We start from the raw sequence: 14,881 nt of genomic DNA on the forward strand, positions 1-14,881 counted from the left end.
ATGCACTTATCAAATTGTCAGTACTATTTCTCAATAATATACCTGCTATTCACCAAGACTATAAAACAATATACACAGTACTCATAGTTTAAGATGTTGCTTCTACATCTTATTTTCGATGATCGACAGTTGGCCCCGTTGGTCTTTTTTAACTCCGACAAGCTAATTAAGTTGGGAAAGGGCCCCATATATCAGGTCTGCTTATTATTTCTGGCTTAACTTAGATGTCATCTTTATTGAAAGTTGTTCCACAATTGTTTAACCCATCTTTCTCGTTGGTGGAGGGCCACACACACTCAGTGACCGATTTGTTTATAGCAGTGGTTAAAATATGAGGGGTCTTGAGGTGATTAACTAGTTATGATAGAAAAATGAAATAGATAAAAACCATCAAAATAACACAATCTAAGATGGGAACTGCTCCTGGGGCTGTGAATAAGCATTGCTTAGCTCTATAGGGTCATAAACCAAAAAGGTTGGCGATGGCTAATTCATCTACTTTATGTGTTTTCTGAACACTTGTGTATACCTCGTCCTTGGAGAGCCTCCAGTCATCGTTGAGGTCCATCTCCTGGAAGGACTCATGTGACCTCGGTCCATTTCTGATCTCAAGCACCTCGATGACGAAGGTCAGTGTGCTGTCAGGTGGGATCTTACCTGACCAGACAACACCACAGGGCAAGAGGTCAGCTAAAACTGAGAGTGGCTATCACATGAAGTTTCTGTGAGAGTTACTTCAGCATGAAGAAAGTCATTTTAGTTTGGTTAGCACTGCAGAAATGATGCCCCTGTGTGAGTGAATGCAGCAACACATTCCGAGTTAAATTGTGAGTAAATAAGTTAGAAAACATCTTGAAAATGTTAATGAGAAGCAAACGTAGGTTGCATTAATCATGACATTTTTGTTGTCGTCATCATGGTAAAGGTTAGTTAGGCACAGAAGAGATGGATGTTCTTGTTAGGGTGGTGTGTGCTTACCAGGACAAAGCATAGCATTGTTCACATGCTCCATGTTGAGAAAAAGTGGACTGATATTTCCGAATGAAACTGTGAGAGTCCTAGAGAGCCATTCAAAACACAGACAGACAAGTATAATATACATACATGCATAATACACGGGATAATATTTCATTTATTCTAAACGCCTCAAGCACTTTTACGAAGACAGTGCTATGTATCTGTACAGCAGCGTGCAGTGAAGTTTGCATACACATGCACTAAGCCACAGTACCTCTCCCTTCCTTCCCATAGGCCAGGGCTGGAGGTACGACGAGTTTCCTCTTCTCTCCAGAGCACATGTCCTGCAGGCCTTTATCCCAGCCTTTGATCACTTCTCTGATGCCCAGTGTGAACCACACCGCCTGCTTGTCACCTTCAGCTCGACTGGCTCGACTGGCAAACACAAACATGGAGTGGGAGAGTGAGTGTTACAGGTCTGCAAAGGGGGGCACTGTGAGACCCCCCTTTAAAGACAATAACAGGTAACAATATAGGAAAGTAGAGTCAACACCCCTTTGTAACTCTGGCTGTAATGTCAAAGGTATGTAATGGAAATGTGTAATCATTCATTATATTGAATTTAACTTTGTAGTGCAAAAACAACTTTTTCATTAAACGTCCAGATTTAAAATGTCACCCTAGACAACATGGATATACATCACTAAATGTGGATGTGGTTTTATGGGATTATTTCCTGGCTGAAACGTATTATCATCATTAAAGGTCAATGCGTTTTGAGATCAATTGCAGTCTGAGGAAAGAAAAAGCAATAAAGAAAGAACAAAAATCAAGAATTCTTGCAAAAAAAATCTCACATTACTGATTTTAAATCTCAGATATTAAAGGGTCAGTTCACCCAAATCACATTTTCTCACTAAAATAACACATTATCCCTGCAGAGATATGCTGCCTGTTTGTGGTTCTGTGAGAATAACTTAACACCATGTTTGAAAGCTGCTGATGTACTGTTGGTTTCAGAGATGAATACCTCAAAACTTCAGCACATCAAACTAAATCACCATGGAAGGGAAAACATTTGTATTCCTCTTATTCTTGGCTGAACTGACCCCTTAAAGTGTTTTATCACGTGACCCCAATAAAGGAGGCGTCACCAAGGATATTTAACACGTGTGCACTTGGATTGGAGTAACGTTGCTGACCCGGCGAACAAGAAAACTAGCATTTAAAGTTTTTACACTTCATTTCTATGCATAATTGTTTATCAAAATAAAATAAAAAAGTAAATTGGTTTCATCTAAACGAGGTAAAACAGGATGGCAACGAACCACCAGGTGCGACTTAATTTAAGAAAACTTCTAATCAACTCCGTCTTACTTAAATCTCACGTTAAGAGCATTATAAAGACGGTCGTGTCAGTCATGAAACATACCTGGAGTGAAACATGGTCCCATTCTCAAAGTACCCATCATGATGCACCAGCAGGATGTCTCCGTACTTGGATTTTCGATGACAGAGAAAGGGTCTGTGCAGGACTTCTATCTGCACCTCAGCTTCGGGCAGCTTCCCCCCGCTGACAGACACCAGCAGGGAGGAGCAGAGCCAGCTCAGCACGGTCAGCAGCATGTCGCCACGCTCCAACCTCCAGGAGAAGCGGCAGGAAAAGCAGCTCGCTAAAATAGTGTTAAGAACAAGCGGCGACGCGCGTGCAGTCGGTCCTCTACGTGGCAGTGACGTTTCATCATACAGTTTGTTGCAGGAAGTCTTTTTTTTTTTTTGTTGGTTAATTTTTCCCCCAAAAAAAAAAAAAAAAAAAAAAAAAAAAAAAAAACACGCCCACAGTCGAGCCCTCTCACCACTGAAAGATCCACTTTAAAAGCCCAATCTTTATTAGTGTTCAGTGATTTATGAACTTTACAGTCATGCAGGCAGATTATACACTAATCACACTACTGAATCCACTGTGGAGTCATTCTGGTGTAACTGAGCAGTTGTCTTCATGCTGCTGCGACAATCAGAGGTATTTTTGTTTTTGCATTATGACATTCGTTTTTCCTCCTGTCGGGTATTTGGACATTCACTTCCAAAAGGCCTTACTTCTACAGCGCTGGTTAAAGCAGTGCACGAGTACACGTTTACATGCAATATCACAGCATTGCACTTCATAAATACATGTTTCCTAATACAATGCACAGGAATAAACACATTTACACACACCCTGATTTGCATACTACAGTATATATAAATTATCAATAATATATTTGCCTCTTTTGGAATGGGCTATTTTCTCTCTCTCATTACAAAAGAAGTACAGAATACATAATTTTTCTGCATTAACAGTCAGTAAGTCATACACATTGTAACTATTTCATATGATACAATCATTAAATTATTAAAGTATTCCGCACAATCACCAGTGTCCATAACAGTACTGCAGCCGATGGAGTGACAGTAACAGGGAGCTGCTCCCTGAGGCCAGTAAAAGAGTTGAACCTCCGGGAGGGAGACAGTCGATTCAAAGCCGATTCTCATGACTTTTCATGGCTCAGAGCGGGCACAAGAGCGCTCCCTCGGTCCTTCAGTTATTTTTTAAAGGGGTGAGACTTCAGTACAAATCCGAAGTATAACCCCTGTGATCAGAAATACAATTTGCAAAGTTGCAATCTGACATTATTTTTCCACTTTCCTGTTCAGGTGAAATACTTGCAACCAGTGGAATCAATGAGGCAGGAGTCGGTGCATCTGAGCTGCCCAAAGGACCTGCAGAAAGACACGGACCATTATTTTATCGTTCAACATTTAGCTTAAAGACTTGAAACAGGAGGAAATAGCTAGCCTGGCTCTTTCCCAAAGATTAAAAAAAACCTGCCTACCCACACCTCTAAAGGTAACTAATTAACATGATATATTTTGTTTGTTTAATTTGAACATAAAACATTTTAAAATGATCAGTTGTGGTTATACAGGGAGTTGCAGTCACAAATATTTTCTTGGCAGGGAGCACTGAATTCCAAGAAGTCATGAGAGAGAGAGAGAGAGAGAGAGAGAGAGAGAGAGAGAGAGAGAGATAGATATATATATATTTTTTTTTTGTATGGATTAAACAAAGAAGATATAACATGTCAAGTGAGCTTTTATGGGTGCTGGTAGGCATTAATAAACCTTTGGACAGTACCAGGCTACTGTAGCTGTTTTCCCTTCAAAAGCTTCAAATCTTTATTTCAAGCTAAGCTAACAGTGGTATCAATCTTCTCAACTCTCGGCAAGAAAGTCAGTATCTACTTTCCCCCAAAGTATTGATCTAATCCTTCAAGCATAAAGCATGCAGAGCTGTGTCATTAACTAAAGCAATGTGCAGCAAGTGGTGCCAAGATAATGCACCATCATCTCTGGATGCTTTCAGTGACACCACCGTAAAAGTACAGCAGTTCATTCAAATGACCTTTACAATGCTTGGATGGCTGCAGTATAAATGTGCTGCTGATTAAAAAGGAACTGCATTGTGCTGTCTTGGCATAGATTCAAAGATCCATAGTAGCAATGTGTCCCCAAATAAATGGAATAATATATGGACACACTGAACGCTTCACATACCCAGGGAGATAGGACTTGCAGGTCTGATAACCAAAGTCCTTTCCATCACACTCCTCAATGCCGTCATGGCGGTAGCCGTCTCCGCAGTAGGCCCACTTACAGTCTGAAGTGGTGACAGTAAAGGAGATGAGAGCGAAGTGGTGGCAGTTGGGAGAGAGCAAGGGAGGGAAAGGAGACAGAAGACGTTACTGATTGCTTTGGCACTCCTGTGTGTTTCAGTGATGCCAATACAGCATTTTGCTGCTAATTTAATTGAACAGAGGAGAAGAAGGAAGTGAGAGGACGGCAGGAAAAGAGTGGGCGAGATTAATGAAAGACCAAGGAAAGGTTTCACAGTGCCATACTGCTTTTACCCTGTGGGTTCAGACTCTGTGGTGCACGGCAGCTCTGCGGGGCATCTCATGAGCAGCTGGGTTGGTAACAGCACGGTGGTGTTTGTGCAGCAAAAAGCCTGACCTTAACCTATTTGAGGAATGTTTTTTTGAACTAACATAGTTCTATTTTTTTTAAATCTTAATTCTTGTTACACCGTATTACAATATCCTACGTAAAGAGGTGTTAGAATCACTGTCTGTAAATCATTCTTTACTCACTTTTTTTCTGTACCTTTACATTATGTGTGCATGTGTTTAACTCAGCCGGAGAAGCATGTAACTCACTGAGACAAGCATCAGTGACAATCTGGTTTCCATCATCGCACTCCTCTCCGTGCTGGCTCTGCACCTTTCCATCTCCACACACACCAGGTCTGTCCGGGACTTTCTCTGTGGACTGGAACGGCTGGAAGGGCTGGACAAGTTGTCAAGAAATCGTGGCTTTAGTGTCAAGGCATTGAGGCTAAAACGAGGCTTTGTTAGGTGGCTTTGTTACCTGTATGGGCCTCCATCCATCTTTATCTTTGAAGTAGAGCACCCTCTGATCCTTCCTGAATGCTATTGCGTTGTCTAGACGTAGACGGTTCATCTCCTCCTCACTGTTTACCACAAATATCTGCACAGACACACACAGCAGAAAGCAAAAGCTGATGAGTAATTATTGATTCAGTGTGAACAACATGGATTCAGTTTGGATGGAAATATTGTAGGGAAGCTGTTTTATGTCTTACTGCAGGGACTTTATCGAGGCCACCTCGCTGAGTGTAGCTTCCAAAAGGAGCGTTATTTGCTCCAAGAGTAGAATCGCAGTCACAGCGACCCGGTGGACCTGGAGGACCCGTCTCTCCCTTTTCCCCAACTACATAGAGACCTGCAAAAAAATAAAAAAGCATGACAAAGATAAGGGTTTAACACACATATGACTACACTAATAATAATAATAATAAATCAATTTTCTATAGCGCTTTTCTAGATACTCAAAGACGCTTTACAAGGCAGAGACAAACAGAACAAACAAACAAAAAAAAACAACAAAAAAAAAAGAATAACTGGTGCACTACACTTTGCTATTCTACATGCGCTATCCCTCTTAATTCTTCTCTCTCTCTCAGGTGTTCCAGATCTGATGATTAGTGGGCGGCCCTGGCCCCCAAATTTAAGGAAGGTGAGAAGAGAAGGACAAAGCTGTCTTCTGTTCTGTCCGCCTGTGTAGTGTATTTTATTTTGCTCCTTCTTTTGTGTCTATTATTAGTTATTACACTGTTTTGAGGGGTGGGGTGTCTCTTATGGCCCCTGGTGTGGCTGGTACAGTCTTTCACCATCCTTTTGGTTATTCCTTTTATTTTTTATACACTGTAATTTGAGGCTGATTGTGCATGAGTGTTGTTAGTCATTGTACCTGAGGCAGGTGGACCGGGTGGCCCTGGATGGCCGTTTTGACCCGACGGTCCTTGAGGGCCCATGACTCCAGGGGCTCCACTATGGCCCTTTGTGCCCTGTGCAAACCAGGCAACATCCCAATATTATAAAATAAACACACACACTGAAGGTGACCTACATGACACTGGCACACTGTGTGTGTGCATATAGTAGTGTAGGCTGAGAAGATCTAAGATGCCAAACATCTTAGCCCACAGAGTGTCAGAGCACCACACCAGGGTTAAGTGATGCTGTCAGGGTGTGCATCATTTTTCCTTGTCTTTTCTCACCTGCTTGCCTCTCTTCCCCGGCCGTCCAGTAGGTCCTCTCCTCCCCGTGAGTCCTGGCTCTCCCTTTGGTCCCTGCACCCCCTGGGAAAGGAGTTGAGGAATTATCTGTTTAAATCAGATTCTTTAATGTCGTCGTTATTGATTCATTCTTACCTTCTGTCCAAGCATCCCAGGCAAACCAATGGAACCCTAAATAGAGACGAAATGAGAGCTTGATGTGAGGAAAGTCATTATCTCAGCAGAACAGGCACTCATTGATTGTTTAATCTCACTCTGCCTCTGAGATAGAGGGCTCAAGAGAGCTTGAAATGCTGAAAGAAACTGTCACTACTTTCGATTCTAACCAGTAATTGAGCAAACTGTTCAAGTCCATTATAACACAGCATGGTGGGAATTGCTCATAGTCAAAGCCAAGCATAAATGGGCTGTAAAGAATTAAACAACACAATGTTTTATTAAAACAATTTAAGGACTTTAAATAATATTTCTCTACCAACCTTATCACCTTTTGGTCCTGCTACTCCAGGGTCACCATGAACCCCCTTTTGCAAAAGAACAGAGATAAAAAATTAAATAACGGACTTAATATTTTTGTACTGACAAACGGTTGCACCATGAGAAGTAATTCAGAACTAACCTTCTCTCCTTTGTAACCAGGCATACCCTGAAAAGATACAAAGGAATATAACAGCAGATAATATAATATATAATAAATATAAATGACTACTTTTCTTTCCAAACATACACAGAATTGTGTGTATTATGCTGTAAAGATGTGACTAACCTTTGTCCCTGGTGGTCCCCTCAGTCCTGGTAATCCCATGAGACCTGGATCCCCTTTCTCACCCTAAAAAAAACCCTCACATACTTGACGGTTCATATTGTATTTGTGATATGCCTTAAACATTTGTGTAAAACCTCAAGACGGTACCTGGAGTGATTCCATGAGACTTACCTCGGGTCCCTCTGGACCAGGCCATCCTGGTAGTCCTGGTTTCCCTGGGAGGCCTGGAGCCCCCGTACGACCCTGCAGGAACACAAACACCATCAGTACCAGCACTTAGTGAAACTGTTGATGCAGTTTCAGCTCCCTCTTGCTGGAAGAGTGACAGGAAGCTGAGGGAGTCTTTAGATTGCATGAAGGATTTTGTTTCTTGTTCTCTTCAGTAAAAGTATTAGAAGTATTTGGAACATTACTTAAATAATTAATTCAACAGAGTTAATGGAGACTCTTGTGTCTATATGGAATGTAGACCGCTACAGCTAGGAGCTGGTTATATCTAGTCAAGTCTTTATAACATTTGTAAAAATGTGTGAAAATGTGTGAAAATGACAAGTTGTAGTTTTGTGGTGGGGTTTACGTGCCATACTAACTATTTCTTGGATGGGTTTAGTCTCAGTTGGTTACCTTCCAACCATTTTTTTTTTTACATCTAGCTCTTGGGAAGAAAGGAAATACAAACTATTCCTTTAAATTTGGACTTATTTCTGCTAGATATTCTGATGATCTGCAGCTTTTATTGTTTGTTAATTTGCTTGTTTCATGGTCCTGTTTTCCATTACAAAGAACTACTGACTTTTATAAAGACTAACCAGGTTAAATAAGCTTCAGAAACAAATCAGTATGTCAAACATGCCTATGATTTGCATGCAAATCTTTAACAATGCCACTGAGATCATCTTGCTCTTTCGCCAGTTGCCTGCAAGCTGGAGAGCCAAATGTTTTACAGCACAGCCTCACATCTCGGTGACACCTGGACGAGTATCCCAGCGCTGCTGCAATGCTATAGCAGCATGCTCTCATTTAGCTGCGCGTCATTAAAACAGCAGCATGTAGAGACACCGCGGACCTGCCGCTGTGCGGAATGATTTATCACGGAGAGCAAAAGCACTTAGGGAGATTAAAGTGCAGAAGTGGAGTGCTGGAGAGCCTGGATCAGCAGGACTGGAGTCCAGTACAAGGGGCTAATGGAGCCAGGCCAAAGGAAGGAGAAGAGAGAGAAGCAAGAAGCAGAGGCAAAGGAAACAAGTCGGGGATGACAGAGAGGCGAGGAGCCGGAGGATGACTGGAGACATCCAGGGATGTGATCAAGCTTTGCTGTGCGGTTCCAGCGGCTACTGAGACTAATGCAGCATGACCCATTTAGCAGCTGCAGAGGATATTCTGAGCACATCAATAGACAAATCACATCATAGAGATTGAGGATGCATGGAGGAGACAAGGCAGAGAGAGAGAGATTCAGATCCCATTATTCCAAGGGCATGCGAGATGGACCAGAGAGAGATGAGCGAGAGAGCGAGACATGCACCTTTGACCCTGGACGTCCAATTTCTCCCTGAAGGAGGACAGATGAGGGGAGAGGAGATGTAGCAGTCATTAGAGCAGAGAGAGAGACACAAGGACACACGCACAAATACATCTATAGCAAAAAACAGAGACATATTTCACGACTTATAAAGACAAAAAACACACCTTCTCCCCTTTTGGTCCTCTTATGCCGGGTAATCCACCCTGACCCTGAAAAATGACACCGAATTTATATCCAGCTCACATATTCTGAAAGAGCATGGTACATTTGTTGAAAAATCAATACTATAAAAGGTCATTTTGTTTCATTTCCATTTAACAATATGGCTGATTACACTGCCTGATGGATGTCCTCCGATTTAATCAGACTGAAGTGTGGTGCAGCCCCTGCAAGGTTTCAAGCAACGTGTGGTATTTTGAAAAAGGGCTTTACCTCTGGGCCCTGGGGTCCTGGAGGTCCTGGAAGTCCAGGTGAACACCCAGGTATCACAGGTTTTTGTTTTTCCTGTACCTCTCCACCAACAACACTTGGCTCCAACACGCTAATACCGTCCTTCAATCAAAGATACACAAAAATCAAAGAGAATAGGGTTTTAATCAGAGACCTGCTGTGAGTGGACAAATGTGTGTAATATGCTGTATTTATGCATGCAGGTGTGTGTGTGTGTGTGTGTGTGTGTGTGAGTGTGTGCGTTTGTGAATGCCTACGGGGCTGCCCCGCTTCCACAGCTGAGGTGGCGGAGGGAAGAGCGGTGGCAGAGGCGGTGACATGAGACAGCAGGGGTCAAATGTCAACGGCTCATCCAGAAACCTGAGAGCTGTGAGAAAGACATGATGACTGACAGTGCTAAAAAGGCCCATGCAACATGTGTTCCTTCTGTTGTGAGTCTTACAGTTCAATCACACAACTTACCTGAGCGGGCTGAGAGGACGCTGTCCACGTAAGAGTGACGGGCCCATGCAGCACACACAAGAATGTGGAAAGACACTGCAAGTTTGACCAGATCCATCCTGACGGTTTACTCTCCCTAAAGCACAGGACACAAGCTGTCAAACACACACACGCATACACACACACACTCTCTATTTTTGCTGAGCTTAATGCAGTTACTGGCAGCTGTCACTTTTCCTTACTTCCTCTGGAGGGTGTCACTATTTGAACAACCCCTTAACTTTAGACATCTCTCTCTCCTCATAAACTTGTTGCAGCTCCACACTGCAGCAGATGCAGCCACCGCTGTAATTCCAGCCTTGCACCAACCCCCTACAGCCTAGTGCCAGAATTAGACCGGGGGGGGGTCTGTCACTCAGGCTTATTATGACTTCTGCCACTTTATGACAGAAGTCAACATGCTACGGCTGGCACAGATTCATGCACACAAACATTTACAGTATGTTCTTATTTCCTAGTGGATGCAGGAAGAAAACCTTCAATCAACAACAACTATAATCGTGCGTTGAGCTACATTGATGGAAATATGCAGCACCGGGTTCAATTAGCTAATTCATATCGTCATTATTGCTCAACATTTTCCCTTCTATTTTTTTTTTTCTTAATAAACGGACAGAATGCCTTAAAGCCCTGATGCGTTAAATGAAAGCAATGCCATCCACATCCATGGCTTTTAATACACAAGATCCACCTTACCTTCCACTTGAAATTGTGCCGTACTTGTAGATACGCTGTCTGGCGCTCCTCTGCGCTAAATGAAATGCGCGGTGTGCAGTCCCGACTGTGGCTCCTCTGCCATTTGGCGTGCTGTGGCCAATCTGGACCGCTAATAAATCTGATCCACTTATCGACCCGCTTCTCTCCCGCCACCGTTCAATAACAACACAATTGAGGAGAGAGGACCTTTTTTTCTCCCTCCCCTCGCTAAATGGCCAGCAGAGGCCACTGAGTGGAGCCAACACAGCGGTGGCAGCTCAAGTCCCGGCGGGTCTGGATCAGAGGCTCATTAACGGTTGTGTCTTCTTGATCGACTTCAGTGCAGCTGTCTGAATGGCTGAAGGCACGAACAGTATAAGTCGGCATGCAGCACTCGCTTGGCACGTTTTATGTCCTCAGTGCTGATGGTCTCTTCAGCAGTGCCAAAGGCGCCACCTGCTGGATGTTTTAGTTCATGGAAGAAATAATAGTAAAAATCGGTAATCAATATTCTTAAATAACTTCACTCCCCATTATTGACGTATTTTGACATGTTTATGTCTGACAACAAAGGTGAGAGACATCTGCTGTGCAAATACATGTATATAGATGACAGGGTGTATTTAAACTTCACTCCATGACTAACAAATCTCACTGTCTGGATTGTTAAATATGTTCATTCAAATGCCTACTTAACTATATTTCATTATAACTGTACTAATGTTTTTAGCATCATGTTCTTGATGTTGTCCCCTTACTTTACTGTATTGTGTTAAATACTAAAGACATATACAATTATGTGGCGCTAAACACATTGAGTAAATTAAATTAATACAATATGACCTAAATACGTCATTTTAAAGTGGAATGAAACAATAAATGTGAAAAAATGACTCACTGAAATAATTTGCGAAAGCAGAAGAACATTTTTATTGCCACGTCCTTTGACTCAAAGTATGAAACAGTAACTCAGTTTAAAGACCATCATATAAATGTAAGCACCTATTTAACAGGCCGTTATTAGACCAAGTTAAAGTATTTGTCAGTGTGCTACTTTAACCAAAAAAACACCCCTTTCCAGTAAATTACAAATTAGTTTGACCTCATTGTTCTTAAGTCATATAGACACACGTTAATTTAGAAAAAGTAGGAATACAATACACTCATTTGAAAATGCAACTTCATAACATTAAAAGCGATTCCACCGACTGGCTTAAAGAAAGGAGGAGGGGATAAGACAGACAGTCCAGCACCATTTAACACAAACACTTTGAGAGTGTAGAAGAAAACCACACAACAGAATGAGACTAAACAAGTGCCTAACATAATAAAATAGTTTCTGTGAAAACGGTGGTGAAATAATTATGTAAACAACTCTGTTTTGAGCAAAGCGAAATGGATGGCTGCCTCTTTAAGAAGCCTTGGCTGAGAAATATCTGGAAAAGCCACAACTTGCAAGAAGGCTGACTCATACGATAATTAAAAACAGTCTCCTCGACACAGAAACAGTGTTGCAGCAATGTGGTAGCCTAATACATATAGACTTTTAAAACTATTGCAAATTGTGAACTCAAAATTGAAACAAAGAACGCACTGTGTTCTTTCCTAAATGTACAGTGTAATGCTTCTGTCCACTGAGTGTGTTCTGTGCAGTTTATTCGGAGGTGGAGTCCTTTAAATAGGCTATAAGATCCAGTCTTTCATTTTTCCTTTTGATCCCATTGAAGATCATCTTGGTACCAGGGATGTACTTCTTAGGACTTTGAAGGTAGTCATTCAGAGTTTCCTCATTCCATATGATACCTAAAATGACAAATATGCATTCTCATTAACTGATGACTGTGTTTATGTTTTCATTGCCTTCTGTTAGAGCAGAGCTCAGAGGCAGAGAGTCTGCCTGTTCAGACCTGCATGCTCTGTCCGACAGGTAGAGGAAACAAAAGGACCAAGCTGCTTCTCAGCACTATAGCAACTGTGACACAAATACTGCACACATCTAAACATGGAGATGCACATTTGTTATATTCATGGCAGGAAGGACAGACGGATACCATGCTAAAACCAAATTAGCATTCTCAGTTGACATTCATACAATTTTTGGGGCGATGTGATGATCTCAGGTATTCCATTCTGCAGGCACAAGATGCATTCTATGCATAAAATAAATAATCAGACTATAAATGGAGGACTGCAAACTTTTTTCCTGTGCTCTCCTTTGAGAGTAGGTGGACCATGCAACAGAGGTTACCATGGTGTTCTATAACAGGTAAATGTGGACCGGGTTTTTCAGAAAATAAGCAAGAGTTCAGTCCAAATGAGCTAATTTATTATAACAAAAGTATTGTGTTATGAGACAGACCTGGTTAAAGAAAACAGTGCCCTAGCCAGCACAAAATAATGCACACGTCTGATTGTTGCCCTTTGCACATTGCAAATGCAAAACCTTTTGGAAAACAAGTAAACAATGTAACTGGTTAACGTTAACAAAAAGGTGTGAGTGTGTGCTTAAGGCATCCGGAACTCTCAGGTGTGCACCGTCTCTAAAGCAGTTTTGCCACCTATTAGTGGTGAACGACTCTTAAACTTCAAAAGTGAGAATACACCGGGCTGCACACATATACTCTCGTGTTTCTAAATGGCCTGTCTTGATCAGTTAGCTATTTGTATGAATCAACCGATCTGTCATAGGGATCCATACCTTTATCGATGTTGGCCTGGGTGTAGGAGAAGCCAGGTGCCTGTCCTGTCTTCCTTCCAAACAGACCCCACAGATTGGGTCCCACCTTGTGGCGTCCCCCATTCGTCAGTGTGTGACACTGAGCACATTTCTTGACAAACACCTTCTTCCCTTTGTCGATGTCCCCCATGACACAGCAGCTGTGAGGAGACGAACTGATGGCAGTGAAAGGGTGCCACAGTCAGTCACAGCCTAAGGAGTGAGTGGAAAAATACGAAACGAAACAGAACGTGAGAGTAAATATAAGCAAAGGGTCTGAAAGTATTTCTGAAGTGACATAACACAGGACACATGATTAGTAAAGTTACCCCGCCCTTCCGGATTGAAGAAGTCATGAAACACAGGTTATTATGTAGGCTACAGAAAGAACTGGAGAGGTTTAAAAACAGATCTGTAAAAAACAGTTTGTAATGTGACGCTAAAACTGAAACTGAACTGTTTGTTTACTAACGTGGTGTTTTTCCACCGCAGGAAGCCACTGAAAACACAACAACAAGACTATGACCACAAGATAAACCTTACCGTGGGTTACCTGACGGGTTTGTGTAGTTCAAGTACCTCCAGGTAAAACTCTCCTCCACGTTTCAAAGTTTTGGATTTGGTTGTTGTTGATGTGAGCGTGAATTAAGCTTCGAGCTGTACAAGCTTGCGGGTTCCAGGGACACGACTGGATTTGAGTCTCAAAGCAAAATCTTTAAAATTTAGGGAAAGGGAGCGGTTGGGTCGGGTTGTACACGATGTGATCAAACACATTGCGCAACGCGGTGAAGACGACGCAGCTACAGAATGCGGGTCACACCCACACTGGCTCCCAAAGGCAGGTGAGGTATGTTTACAATGTATGCGAATACCTTTACTGATGTATCAAATGAAATGAGATGGTTCACTGATACCAACCCAAGTTAGAATGACTCACTTTTACTTTTTGAGGGAATTATTTGGATTATGAATGAGTGACATGATTATGTGGTTTGAAGCAGTTGAACAAGATTCTCCACATGTTGTCTTTGTGTGAGTGAGCTCTAACTGGCTCTCTGACACGCTGTGTGGACTTCAACCGCCTCCTAAAGGTATAGGCCTACAAGACTTATCCTAAAATTGTCATATTAAAAATACTAGCACGATTATGACTTTTAAGCAGTATAAACAAAACCCAAATGTGTCTTGGATACAGTTGTAAACTGATTTATCAATGGCCCACACCGGTAATTAGAACATAAGAGCTCTGAACACGCTCCTTCATCACTATGTGCTGTAGGGCCTTTCTTTTTTTTTTTTTTTTTTTTTTTTAACATGTCACAGTGAAAGCACAGGTGTCAATAATCAAATTAACGACGGCTGGATTGATTGTCACAGTGTCACCACATTACTGGGACACTTAAAACAGAACATCGTTAATGTTATTAGCAACACCTGTGCTTTTCCTATCAAGTCAAAATGACTGCTGTTAAAAAAAAGGCACTATAGCTCTTTTCATTGCCATTCATGCATGTGGTTGCCAGGGCAAAATCTTTGATCCAGGTTTACTTCCTGTGTTCTACTGCATTAATTAAC

General features: G+C 42.0%; 3 protein-coding genes across 5 annotated transcripts in view; all 3 read right to left on the reverse strand.

Annotated features, from left to right (window-relative positions):
* The window catches only part of LOC116387162 (peptidyl-prolyl cis-trans isomerase FKBP14-like), a 4,488-nt gene extending 1,821 nt beyond the window's left edge, over window positions 1–2,667 (reverse strand). Inside the window, exons 1-3 of the mRNA XM_031854034.1 lie at window positions 2,390–2,667; window positions 1,232–1,392; window positions 530–657 (exon numbers count right to left, since the gene is read on the reverse strand). Of these exons, the coding sequence (XP_031709894.1) occupies window positions 530–657; window positions 1,232–1,392; window positions 2,390–2,583 (483 nt within the window). The 5' untranslated portion in view covers window positions 2,584–2,667. The remainder of the gene's footprint in view (window positions 1–529; window positions 658–1,231; window positions 1,393–2,389) is intronic.
* Window positions 2,668–2,829: 162 nt separating this feature from the next.
* On the reverse strand, window positions 2,830–11,001 carry LOC116387373 (acetylcholinesterase collagenic tail peptide-like). 2 transcript variants are annotated; one of them, XM_031854379.1, is made up of 18 exons: window positions 10,591–11,001; window positions 9,856–9,970; window positions 9,651–9,760; window positions 9,376–9,495; window positions 9,108–9,152; window positions 8,944–8,970; window positions 7,590–7,661; window positions 7,419–7,481; window positions 7,272–7,298; window positions 7,132–7,176; window positions 6,788–6,823; window positions 6,635–6,715; window positions 6,325–6,421; window positions 5,657–5,796; window positions 5,422–5,541; window positions 5,211–5,340; window positions 4,552–4,654; window positions 2,830–3,717 (listed from the first exon to the last, which is right to left on the reverse strand). In XM_031854379.1, exons 2-18 carry the CDS (start codon window positions 9,950–9,952, stop codon window positions 3,648–3,650), a joined length of 1,383 nt encoding a protein of 460 aa, XP_031710239.1. In that variant the 5' UTR covers window positions 9,953–9,970; window positions 10,591–11,001; the 3' UTR covers window positions 2,830–3,647. The 2 variants fall into 2 exon arrangements, with proteins under 2 accessions (XP_031710239.1, XP_031710240.1); XM_031854380.1 differs by lacking the exon at window positions 8,944–8,970.
* A 406-nt stretch (window positions 11,002–11,407) lies between these two features.
* Window positions 11,408–14,357, reverse strand: LOC116387163 (cytochrome c iso-1/iso-2-like). Of its 2 annotated transcripts, none has more exons than XM_031854036.1 (3): window positions 13,860–14,357; window positions 13,289–13,519; window positions 11,408–12,393 (listed from the first exon to the last, which is right to left on the reverse strand). In XM_031854036.1, exons 2-3 carry the CDS (start codon window positions 13,455–13,457, stop codon window positions 12,245–12,247), a joined length of 318 nt encoding a protein of 105 aa, XP_031709896.1. In that variant the 5' UTR covers window positions 13,458–13,519; window positions 13,860–14,357; the 3' UTR covers window positions 11,408–12,244. The 2 variants fall into 2 exon arrangements, with proteins under 2 accessions (XP_031709896.1, XP_031709895.1); XM_031854035.1 differs by having other exon boundaries at window positions 13,850–14,357.
* Between the last annotated feature and the right edge of the window lie 524 nt (window positions 14,358–14,881).

Source organism: Anarrhichthys ocellatus, unplaced genomic scaffold (genome assembly GCF_004355925.1).
Source record: "Anarrhichthys ocellatus isolate YVR2014 unplaced genomic scaffold, GSC_Weel_1.0 scaffold14, whole genome shotgun sequence".
Lineage (NCBI taxonomy): Eukaryota > Metazoa > Chordata > Actinopteri > Perciformes > Anarhichadidae > Anarrhichthys > Anarrhichthys ocellatus.